At 34.5% G+C, this 12702-nt stretch overlaps 1 protein-coding gene across 8 annotated transcripts in view; it reads left to right on the top strand.

Annotated features, from left to right (window-relative positions):
- The window catches only part of TMEM161B (transmembrane protein 161B), a 75208-nt gene extending 64376 nt beyond the window's left edge, over positions 1-10832 (top strand). For 7 of the 8 annotated variants that reach the window (XM_005905816.3, XM_070373106.1, XM_070373111.1 and 4 more), the window contains 6 exons: positions 113-173; positions 676-816; positions 3514-3627; positions 6839-7013; positions 8265-8361; positions 9540-10832. In XM_005905816.3, the coding sequence (XP_005905878.1) occupies positions 113-173; positions 676-816; positions 3514-3627; positions 6839-7013; positions 8265-8361; positions 9540-9817 (866 nt within the window). In that variant the 3' untranslated portion in view covers positions 9818-10832. The remainder of the gene's footprint in view (positions 1-112; positions 174-675; positions 817-3513; positions 3628-6838; positions 7014-8264; positions 8362-9539) is intronic. The other variant, XM_070373105.1, reaches the window with a different exon arrangement.
- Positions 10833-12702: the final 1870 nt, after the last annotated feature.

Genomic DNA, 12702 nt, shown 5'->3' with positions numbered 1-12702 from the left:
TGAAAGAGCTAAGCTTGTCACTTCAGAATTTAAGATACTCTAGCATTTTATTTCCAAAGAAAGATTCTGTATTTTACTCCTATGATAAGAGTAAATTTTCTTCCCCCTACAGGGTTTACAAATTTTTCAGACAGTGCGATGCAGTTTCTTGAAAAGCAAGGTTTAGAATCTCAGTAAGTTTTTTTTTAATTAAGTATTATTCAAGTTAAATTTTTCCATTTTTAGTAAAATAGCACTTACTGTAAGTAGTTCTTTGTTTTTAATCAGTGAAAAGAGTTCTTTTTTAAGTAGGACTGTCTCTTTTAGCAATATCCTTACTCATATTTTTTACATTTGTATAAACTTAGTATCTTTTATAGAATTTGGATTTGAATTTGCTCTTATTTAACTTAATTCCTCTTCCATCAGACAGTAAACGAAATTCATGAGTCACATGTTATTTTTTTGTTGAATATGTAGGTAAGATTGTTAAAACTGTTGCTTAAGAGATGTCTGATTAAGTTCATAATTCACTAAAATCCCTTATAGTGGTAGAATAAGAACTGTCTTTCTGTGGGAGTTTACTTTGTATTATTTATATTATTGTGATTTATAAAGTAATTAATTAGAAGAAAAGAAACTGCTAGAAGGTTCACTTCAAAAACTTACCAGCTTTTTAAAAAATTTTAATTTTAGGGGTCCTGTTTCAAAACTTACTTTCAAATTTTTCCTGGCTATTTTCTGTTCATTCATTGGGGCTTTTTTGACATTTCCTGGATTACGGCTGGCTCAAATGCATCTGGATGCCCTGAATTTGGCAACAGAAAAAATTACACAGTAAGCGGAAAATGTACATAAGCACATGCAGATAAATATATGTTTTCCATCTTAATGAAGGTATATTATTGTAATGAAATCATAAATTATTGTATTGAAAATTAATAACCATTTGATGTCACACTGCTTCCTCTTTCTACTATAAGCAAATTTCTTCCATTCTTTTCTAAACTTTAAGTCCTGTGTAAGAAAAAACACTAATTATTAAATTTCTTTTCTTCCTGTTAAAATGGAAATATCAATATTTATGTTCTTTTGAACTCAGAGTTCAATGTTTATGATATTATAATCTCTACCACTGATGTGAGGATTTATGGGAATTTCTTTCAATTAGAATTTTCAAGTTAAAAGTACTTATTTAAATTTCATATAAATGATTTGATTTAACTTAATTTTGTATTTAAAGCATTTTATTTTAAAATGTTTTGAAATTAAATCTATGTACATAAGAAATGTTTGTTTTCCTTATATTACTGACCTATTTGTAAGCTTATTTTACTTTGGGATTACTAATACTGTATAGTATTAAATTACAGTTTACTATTTTAGTTTTCAAATAGAGAAATTGTATTTGAATCTCTATGTATAAGTCAGAGCCCACTTACTATATTCTTTGTGATTGTCAGAGATTCTTTTCTTGGTGTAGACACCTAGGCAGAGGAACAGATTTTTATCTTCATCATTTCATATCCAGATCCAAATTTCCAAGTCCTCTTTTTGTTTTGCAGTAGAAGCCCAAGTTGAGAATATTCCATTTTGATATATGTATTTATATGTATTATATGTATATATGTATATATATATATTAATGACTATTAAGTTTCTCTTAATAGTCATATTTCCTAACATTTCTGCTCTTTAAAAACCTACATTTAATGATGCTGATTCTCTGTCTTTTCATGTTCTTCTCTCTCCTACCTCTGTCATTTTCCTTTATTTTAATTTTGAAAATGTTTTTGTGTTTTTCCTCTCCTCCCTTTTTTCCTGCATATGCTTTGTGTGTGTTTACTTACTCTCACCTCCTAGTACACACTCCTTCATTCCTCTCTTTTCCGCTCCTTTTACTCAGCATGCTCTTGGCTACATCCTGCTTTTCTCCCACCATCCGTCTCTCTAATGGCTTCTTTTAAAACAAAACCTGGTTCTCCCCCTCCTCTCTACACACACACACTTCAGTCCACTAACCCCAGTGTTATGATTTAAATAAGCTGAAAGGGTGGGTGGAGGGGAGCCCTTCACCAGCTACTGAAACCGCTGTGGGCTGCTCCTTGATACTAGAGTGTTCCCTAGCAACACTGCATACCTAATACTGCTGCTTTCTTCCCCCGCACCCGATGGTTTACCCAGGCTGTGGGATGAAAGAATCACTTTATAAAAACATTTAAAGCATTTAGTGGTAGTTTGGGATTGGAGACACTGAGGGTTGGGGGTGTGGGGGGCACATTTTCTTTTCCTTCTCAGAAAAATGTAGCTTCTTACGATTTTTCCCTTTGGGAATCTGGAGTTTTATTTTCCATGTATTACAAACGGCCCCCTCACACACACACACACATTGTGTTGTAGCACTCTGCCCGGATCCAGGGTGTGGCAAGCTAGTTTTGTAGTGAGAGCAGCAGACTGGCGCAAAGAGCTGCATTCTCCTCACCCCCGTGGCCAGGCAATAGTACTTGCTTTAGGGCCAGAGCTTAGAACCAGAGTTCCACCTCTGCCCGGTCAGGTAGGTCTTCATGGTTTCCTGAGCCAGCCGTTTACTCACAGAAATCACTATCACTTACACTGCAGTGGTATTTTAAAGTGTGTGTGTGTGTGTATTTTAAACCCTCCAGTTTAGTCTCTTTTCCTCGCATGGTTTGTAATGAAAACAGTACATGGTAATAAAATAGTCTGAAGAACGTCTTTCTGAAACAAGGACAGTCTTTATCAGTCACCTGTCTCTGTAGGGTACAGATTTGGGGCAAGAGTTAACAATGACGTTACATCTCACACCTGAAACCTTTCGCTGTATTGGGTATATTGCCTTGTAGGAGTAATGTGAATTTCTCCTGGTTTGTATAGGATAGGGAAATTCATGTCAGATAACGTTCATAATTCTTCAAGAAGAAATAAAAATGTGAATCATTTATGATTTTAACAATTAATTAAAACATACATGATCATTACAAATGCAGTGGCTTCCACCTGCCATGTCCCGTCTGGTATTTTGGACCTCGTAATAGGTCTCTTATTTGTAAGTAATCAGAAGCCACTTTGTGTCTGCTGGACTGAAAAATATCAAAAGATGACTCCTATCCTGAAAATCCATTGGATTCATTGATTGTTTAGAGAATTGTTCAAGTTCCGGTGTATTAAATCAGGGGTACAGTAGGAGATTGTTAAAGAACCCTAGAGTGGGAGTGAACAGATTTAGATTTTAGTGCTTAATCTCTTTCTCACCTGTAATATTACCATGTGCAAATCATTTAACTTTCCTCAATCTAAACATTCTCATCTGAAACATTAAAATAATGAGTTGTTTTTATAAGGGCTCAAATTAGTGTTGAGTGATAATGATGAATATAAAATAATGGTGGCAACAATACCTTAATATAGAATACTGAAAATAAAGTTCCTACCTTCATTTTTTAAGTCCCAAGTTTCTGTAGTTGATTCGTGTATTTTGCTTCTGGGTTTTTATGTTTATTTCTTACATACTTTCAGAACATTACTTCATATCAACTTCCTGGCACCTCTGTTTATGGTTCTGCTCTGGGTAAAACCTATCACCAAAGACTACATTATGAACCCACCATTGGGTAAAGAAAGTGTCCCTTTGTAAGTATGGGTATTTGGGGGCTAATTTTTATTTTATTATGTAATCAAAACTTTTCTAAAATGTTTTTTACTGTGTTCATGTTTTTAATTATAATATTAAGTTTGCATTTTTAAAACAATATTATTATCTTGTACAGTTGTAAGTTTTTCTGCTTTTTCACTTGATATCCAGTTGATATCTGAGATTTTTTTTTTTTTTTGATAGCACTTGTTTTTAAGACACTTTGTACATTTCTGTTATTTTTTCTTAATGGTGAAAATTATAGAGGAAAAATTTTATAAATGAAAGTTCATCTATTCAGCCCCTTAAGAGTTATTAATATTTTCCTTATTCAGTTTTTTGTTTTATTTTTTGATAAAGTATCTTTTCAAGTAAATCAGAAGCATAACATTTTTACCCTTAAGAACTTCAGTATGCCTCTCTAAAAAATAAAGATATTTTCCTACATAACAGTGTTGTCATACCTATCAAAATTAAAAATAAAGCTTTAACATTATTATCTAATAGTAAGTCCTATTCCCCAATTAAACAACTGTACTTTAACAGAAGAAGAAGGAAACAAACAGTTTGTTAAAAGGCATTAGTAACTGTACTTGATATGTTAGCTCATTAGCCTAATGGAACTATATTAGAGTAATAAAAAGATACAGGCAGAGCTGGTTCAAACCCCAGTTCTGATCCTCACTAAAGCTGTCACTTGAGGGAGATTATTTAACTTCACTGAGCCTCTGTTTCCCTATCTGGGAAATGAAGATAATAGTATCTACCTCGCAAGGTTATCATTGGAATTAAATGAACACATGTAATGCAACTGGCTAGAAGTAAGTGCTTAATAAATGTTCCTTCCACTGCTTTGCCTTATCAAAATTAAAATAGAAAAACTTGACTAGTCATTGATTCCACAGTATGCATTTTACATTATGTATTTCTTATAGATCCTGGTACAGATTTGTGTTGGAATAAGTGTAGAATCAGTGATGACCATGATTTGTTTTTTTTTTAACACTTAACCTTATTGAACTAAGAAAGTATACTTTGAAGTCATTACATTTTTTCCCCACATAAGTAAGCTTTAATGGTAATTTCAACTTGACAGGTTTGCTCTGAGTATTTAAAAGTTAATCCTAAGGATTGTAGGGTTCTAGACTAAGGTAGAGAATCTGCCTGCAGTGCAATGTGGGTGACCCAGGTTTGATCCCTGGGTCACGAAAATCCCTTGGGGAAAGGAATGGCAACCCACTCCAGTATTCTTGCTTGGTAAATGAAGGAAACAAAATTATAGTCTTATCTGTGCTCCATTTTATTCCTTTTTTATTTGTTAGATCATTACATTAAGCGATTAGACAGCAGTGGTTTTTAATTTTTGTTTAAAATCCAAAGCCCATGTGGTAGATTGAGAAAGAATGGCTGCCCATTAACGCAGGTCCTTCGTCTGTCACATGGAGTAAATGGTTGGTCAAAGGCTTTTATTTGTAGTGACAAGCAAAAATGGTTAGAATGTAGTTTCAACCCAGAAATGTATTTAAACTCATCCATCCATGTGTTCTGCTTGGGCATCAAGAAATGAAATGCAGGCAGAGTCCATGCGTGCTTATAACCTCTTAAGAAAACCAAAAGAGAACATGTACAGTGGTACCTAGAATGGCTTCAAGAATTTGGAGAAATTTCTTCTGCCTTTTCTTTACCTGCATATTTTGCCCCAGGTCAGACTCTTTCCTGAGATACCCTATCGTATCAACTGACCAAATCCTTATGAAGTTAAGTAAGCAATCTGAACTAGAGGTACTAATCAGATAACTATTAGTGGGACTGTTACCTAAATCCTGAACTCCTCGTAAACAGGGCAGATATTTTTTGATTCACTGCCTCGTACCATTCCCTTCCTTTGTATTACCTGTCATCCTCAAAGTGTATATACTAGCTGTCTACCAGCCAAGCTGCCTGGTTGCACCACACCAGGGAGCACAGTATTGTCTGTAGGCCCCGGAAGGTTCAAGGCTGTGGACGGTCCTAAATCTTTGTGTACTCTTATTCTCACGTGACTGATGCTTTAATCTTACCGTTCATTATAATGTAAATGTATTGATAAAAGTTGGCCTTTATGCTTCCTAACCAATGTGCATTTCTCATGGCCTTGTAAAAAGGAAACCCCAAAAAAGCATGCATAATAAAGCCTTTGTTCCATCCCTCTATCACCTCTGTTTCATAAGTAGTTCAACCAAGACTGTATCCTTTCCCATCTTCTCTGCCTTTTCTGTTTCCTGTACTGTTCTTCAACTGTATTTCCTCAGGCAGCTTTTTCTGTATTGTAGTGTTAGTCCCTTTCCTAGGTGCTTACACTGGATGGAAGACAGGGATGATACCAGAGCCTATTTTGGAGCAAAGTGTTGGTTTTATATCTTTTCCCGCTCATTCTTCTTTATAGCCGTCCAGTCTACCCTCTTAGTCTTTAAGAATTTGGGGGAGACCCTTGTAAGTTCCACATCCTGTCTGGCAGATCACTAGACACATTTCAACAGTCATATGTTTAACTACCTGATGTGTACTAGAAATTTGAATAGAGTCAGGCACGGTGTAAGCATTATCTTCAAATTACAATGTTATCTTTTATCAAAGCAGAAACCATGGTCTTTTTAAAATGTTAAACCCCTTAAGGACATCAGAATTTACCTCTTCTTTCTAAAGTCCTTTAAAGAACATCTGATTTTAGTGTATTATATCAGAATTCTTGATCCCAGTCAGAAATTCAGCAGAGTGAAAGATCCTACTCAGGTGTTTATGTGATCAAACAAAACTGTAGCCAGAAACAGATGGGTTGTTAACTTGATAGTTCACGGGCAAGCTCCTGGGGTTTCCTTCCTTCTTTCTTGTAGTCTCCAGTTTAAGAACTCCCAACTTCCCTTTTTGCTTAGAGTCATTCTCCTACCCCCATGCTGGAGGATGGATAGAGAAGGGAATCCCAAGTATTGCTCTACTTTTTTGTTTTAGACTTATCTGGTACTTCTTTGTTTCATGATGCATTTATTTGTTATGCAAGTGAAAGTATCCTGTAAGTCTGTGATAGAATGGGACACTTTTCATGTCTCCAGTTGTAACTAAGTCTAAGTTTACTTGTATTAAATATCTTATCCAATGAACATTAACACATATAACTAGCATGCTAGCATTTGTTGGTCTTTGAGAGCACCATATCAACTTTTTGATCTGTAGAATGACAGAAGCTACGTTCGATACTCTGCGACTCTGGTTAATAATCGTGCTCTGTGCTTTGCGGTTGGCCATGATGCGTAGTCACCTGCAAGCTTACTTAAACTTAGCCCAGAAATGTGTGGATCAAATGAAGAAAGAAGCAGGCCGAATAAGCACAGTTGAGCTTCAGAAAATGGTAAGTTTTACACTGTAGTCAAAATGAAAATTAGCAAATACTGATGGCACTAGCAGTAAAGAACCCACCTGCCAATGCAGGAGACCCAGGTTTGAACCTGGGTTGGGAAGATCCCCTGGAGGAGGGCATGGCAACCCACTCCAGTGTTCTTGCCTGGAGAATCCCATGGACAGAGGAGCCTGGCAGGCTGCAGTTATGGGGTTGCAAAGGATCAGAGACGACTGAAGCAACGAACACCACATGCACAAAAATAAAAGTGCTTGATTTCCTTCAGTAGTACTTTCATTCCATGATATTCTTATTATGAACAGATAGAATAATCTTAAACTGACAGATGTCAGAGACCTTGATCTGATTATAGTGTTAGGTGAGGAAAGGGTCTCAGTGCCCCTTCCTGCCTTAAGTACTTTAAGTATCATACAGTTTGGGTTACAAAGCTGTGGTTTATCTACGTTTGCTAAATGGGACTCCCCTAACTGATCTGAAAGACATCACAGTATATTGTATAGCTTTTGTGACTTAAAGAATAGGAAATACTAGTTTTAGTGACTAAATGTATTCCTTTTAACATTAATCCAAGTACTTGAACGTGGAACATAAGTAAACATAAGTTTACTTAATGGAGAGCCCAGAAGAGGAAGGTGCTAGGAATCCATCCACTGTTGTAATGGACTAGGCCCACAACCTGATCAAGTCTTTCTAAAGAAACATGGTGTCAGATCCTCTTGTTTTCTACTCTGGACCTCCATCTTGACTCTATCAAGATTCAAATAACTTTTTATGTTTTACCTTTCATGTATTTTCATACTTTGAATTTTACTTCAGTCTAATGTAAATAGGGATTAATATTTTTATTTATGAGGGGTTTATGTTCATATATGACTCTTATTGTTATTTACTTTGATATTTTAGGTGTCTTCAGAAATTTTAGCATTTTGTTTTATATTTGAAATAAGTGAATATATGCCGTTTGAATTTCAGTGATTTTGTTTCTCCAATTTGTATTAATCACTTAACTATTTTTAAGGGATTTAATGTTTTTTTCACATCTTAAAGAACCTTCAAACTTAGCCTTTCTGAAGTCAGTCTGGGGGCATTTATAATGAAGTACAAATTTATTTCCAGTTAGCTTTCTTCCCATGGAAGGATTATTTATCTTTTAAGCGATTCAGTTTGATGATTCAGTTTGATACAAAAGTTTAACTCACTCATAACATGTCAGCTGTGTTAGAACTTAACATGTTGTTTCAGGTCGCTCGAGTCTTTTATTACCTTTGTGTCATTGCGCTGCAGTATGTGGCTCCTCTGGTCATGCTGCTTCACACAACCCTGCTTTTGAAAACTCTAGGTAGGCATATCCTGGCAGCTGGGACGCTCACTGCTCTACTTTCTACCTGTAATTAATAGTGTTTTCTGTTACCTACAAAGAAATATGCCTCTTAAAATTGATTCTCTCTTTAGAAGTTTTATGAGGGAACATGGGAGCCTTTAAGCTCTAGAAGTTGATTCATTGATTTATCTTCTTGATTTTGAAAACTCAGACCCATATGGTTTTATAATGTTAAAAGAATTGTTTGCTAAAGTTTAATTCTGAGTAACTTGAGTGAACACTTTTTAATCTTAATATTTTGTATTTTAAGATTGTGTTAGTGCATAGCGTTTAAATTATTATGAGGTACTTTTAAATTTATGAATTGTAGGATCTTTTGGTGGGTTCTACTTCAGATAATTTAACGTGGATAGAATAAAGATTTCTTGGTGGCAGAACAAAGTTCTTCTATTAAGTCTGTTCACTAAGCAATCAAGCCCCTCTGTGGTGTTACTCAAGAATTATCTATTACCCGAGTTGATTATTTCTTTGCTTAGATCTGGCAGTCTGCCAATGTAGGGGTTTTAGAAGCCCAAAAGAATTAAAAGCATTGTTGGGTGGACTTACAGATACTATAGAGCTGATGATAGATGTAAATAATCTTTCAGGAATCTATGGAACATAAAAGAGTAGCTCAGTGGTGAATTATGTGACTCATATCCTATCAACATAGGAAAGTATATGACGAAAACACTTCTGGAGCTATTAATAGTCTCTCACATTGGGATCACAGATAGTTTCTGAGAAAGAAATTACTCTGATATTCTAGAGGTAGAAAAGATTCTAAGAAGTTACAGAATCTATTCTGTCACTCCAGTAGAGGTAGTTGATTCATGGGTTATATAGGGAAGAGAATGTTTTTGTTATTTTACCAGATTTTAATGCAGTTAATTAAAAGTAAATTAGTTTTTGGCTTTTATGTGTAGTTCTACTGAGAAGGTTAGATTATAGTCTGGTCAAGTTAAGTGAATTTTCCCTAAATATGTAGAAAGCTTATTATTTTACTTTATTTTCAATACTTTATTTTCAACATAAAATAATTTGTTGTGCCACTTCTTATTCTTAATTTGAAATATAAGTTAAGGAATTTTTTTTTTTAATAAGAAGCTTTGGAGTTACTTACTCTTCAAATTTTATTTGCATCTTTAATTTTCTAGGTAATCATTCCTGGGGGATTTATCCAGAATCTGTGTCTGCCTTGCCAGTGGATAATAGTCTACCCTCCAATTCTGTTTACTCTGAATTACCATCTGCTGATGGGAAGGTGAAGGTAACTGTTACCCAAATAACAGTGGCACTGAGCAGCTTAAAAAACATTTTCACTCCTCTGCTTTTTCGAGGACTTCTGTCTTTTCTGACCTGGTGGATTGCTGCTTGTCTCTTTTCTACAAGCCTTTTTGGGCTTTTCTATCACCAGTATCTCACTGTGGCATGAATCTCAGTTAACAAAAACGGATATCAAAGTCACACTTTGAATTCAAATATCGTACCCTTGAAGGGCCAACGAAAACCAGAAGAAAGCAAATACAAAGGAAAGAAACCATATCAGAATATCTTGTTTTAAATACTTCCTCTGTATTCTCAGGGTGGATTAATGGTATTAATATTTTAAATTATAGAATAGGTTGTTAACTGCTATACTATGGTATTGAAATTTTAACTCCTTGCATTAAGGGATGTGAGAGGGCTATCTGCAGGTGTAATACTTCCAATGACCTTGGTTTACAGAAACCTCCATCAGTCTTTGGAACTTCTCATATGACTCCAGTTATTGATTGGTTCTGTTAATGGTATTAAGGTACTGTTGATATTCATAGTAGCTGCCTATAGAACAGTCTTCAAACTGAGCCATGCTTTAGGGGAGGGAAGGGAGTTAAAGTCACTTCTGTTGGTAATATACCACTCTTCAAACAGCAACAATGACAAAATCCAACAGAAAGGAAGAAATAGCTACTGTATATTACAGTAAAGAAAGCTGCATAGAAATTTTAAATTAAATGGAGATGTACATGCTTAATATTTACAAGTACTGCTGCTTGAGAGTAGTGAGAGTATTGCTTTAAAATGCATTCTATCCAACTTGAGAGATCTTTTACATGATTGGCTACGTGAACATTTGCGGTCTTGCCATTAGGTTTGGACCTCCCATATTTTATTTTATTCTATGATCCTAAGTATAGTTCCTTTTAATAGTCTAAAAGTATTTATCAATGTTGATCAGACTTTTAAAAAATTACTTTGTAATCCTGCTGACTACCTGTATGTATTGTACATATATATATTATATATTAAATATATAATATATTGAGATTATAAAAGATGAAAATATTGGATTCTTATAATATTTTAAGTTGCTGAATGTATGTTAAAATGTGATTGAATGAGATGCGTTTGTATCTAGAAATTTTCTTTCTTCCTGGAATGAGATTAAAATACATTTTGAAAATTCATCCGAGTAAGCAGTTTATTTGCATTGCCTATGTGTGAGAGTCTAGAGAAGGAAATGGTCTTGCCTGGAGAACGTCCGTAGGGTCGCAAAGAGTCAGACACAACTGAAGCAACTTAGCACACACACATGTGAGAGTATTCCCGATTTTATAAATACTTAGGTGATTGCTCCCCAACTAAAGTTCTTTTTCTATCATTAAAAAAAAAATTAGAACCTTTCCCAATCTAGACAAATCTGGTATCATTTAAGCCTATGTTATATAGGACTTGTTGTAATTTTGTAGAGATTTTATTTGCAGTGTTTTTCCTTTATAGGACAGAAATTGAAGTAATTTGAGAAATTCAAAAAATGGGGGGGAAAAGTAAATTTTTTTAAATGCTTTTTTACATGGGGAATGAATATAAGAGATAAACAGATTCCGGCCCCCCTCAAATGAATAGAATTTATTGGTAAATATTCTTGCGTTTAACTGTCTTGTGAGGCTATGTATTATGTTTCAGTGCTATTGTCACTGTTGAAAGCAGTTTTGAGGCTCTTCCTTCTTTTGGCATTGTTTTCAAGGCTTGTGGTTCATATTCATTTGAATAATCTCAGTATAGCAAATTCCTATCTTTTGGTGTAGATTAAATATTTTGAAAATAGCTGATATTTTGAATAAGACTAAGTAATAAAATAAGTGCTTAAGTTGGATAAAGGTCTTTGAAGAATTGTGAATATAGCCTAATGATAGTTCATGTGTGTTTCCAAAAGAAGCATGCCAAATATATCTTGAGATATCAGCATTACTGAAATAAGTATCTTATAACAAGATTACAGTGAAGTATGACATTCATTTTGTATATGAAAGTTCTCACATGTTGGACTTGGAAAAAATCTCTCCTGTTGTTTATAACCATTCTAATTTTAAAAGTTATATTATGAAAGTTACAATTAAAGTTATTTTGATTTTCAAAGATTGTATAGTGGAGTTACATGGAGGAAAGGAATAGAATTCATTATTAGATGGACTAGCATGTATTTCTGAAATACTATTGATTTCACTCTTTTTAAACTTGAATTCTCCCTAAGTATACTATGAATTTATAGAAGCCACTGGTTAATTGAAGTGGTGGCCTTAATTTTTTTAGCCTTTTAAAGCAAATTTTGAGAGAGAGATGATTGTAACTACTAACTGGTTAATTTAAACATGTCTGTAACTACTAACTGGTTAATTTAAACATGTCTTTGTATCACGGATTATATTAAATGCAAAAGGGTTTGTACTTTATGTAAACCAAGTAATATTTTGAAGTCGAGATATAATTCATATAAAGTTGTAGTGTAACAGTGGTTTTTTTGATATATGTATATGTTGCAAAGTGACTGCAAGTAATATTTTTGAATATCTCAAATTAGGTCAATAGAACTATTTTTTACATTAGACTCTAATCAGTATAAATGCTTCAGAAATCAGTTATTTTTATTTTATATTTTTGCCAGATTAACTGGGAACCCATAAAATCTTGCTTCCTATGATCTGTAGAATATTACTTGACAATTTGTTGGTTCCTGCCCCTATCCCCTGGCCATTGCACTGTAAAAATTAGAGCTCTGAAAAAAAAAAAAAAAAAAAATAGAGCTCTGTTCTACTCCCATTGATTTGTTCAAAATGAAAAGCATATTCTGCTGCTGCTAAGTCACTTCAATCGAGTCCGACTTTCTGCAACCCCAAAGACAGTAACCACCAGGCTCCCCCATCCCTGGGATTCTCCAAGCAAGAACACTGGAGTGGGTTGCCATTTCCTTCTCCAATGAATGAAAGTGAAAAGGGGAAGTGAAATCGCTCAGTCGTGTCGGACTCTTAGCGACCCCATGGACCGCAGCCGACCAGG

Source organism: Bos mutus, chromosome 7, assembly GCF_027580195.1.
Source record: "Bos mutus isolate GX-2022 chromosome 7, NWIPB_WYAK_1.1, whole genome shotgun sequence".
Taxonomy (NCBI): domain Eukaryota; kingdom Metazoa; phylum Chordata; class Mammalia; order Artiodactyla; family Bovidae; genus Bos; species Bos mutus.
The sequence above is the reverse complement of the archived record's forward strand: the minus strand, read 5'-3'. Positions and strand labels throughout refer to the sequence as shown.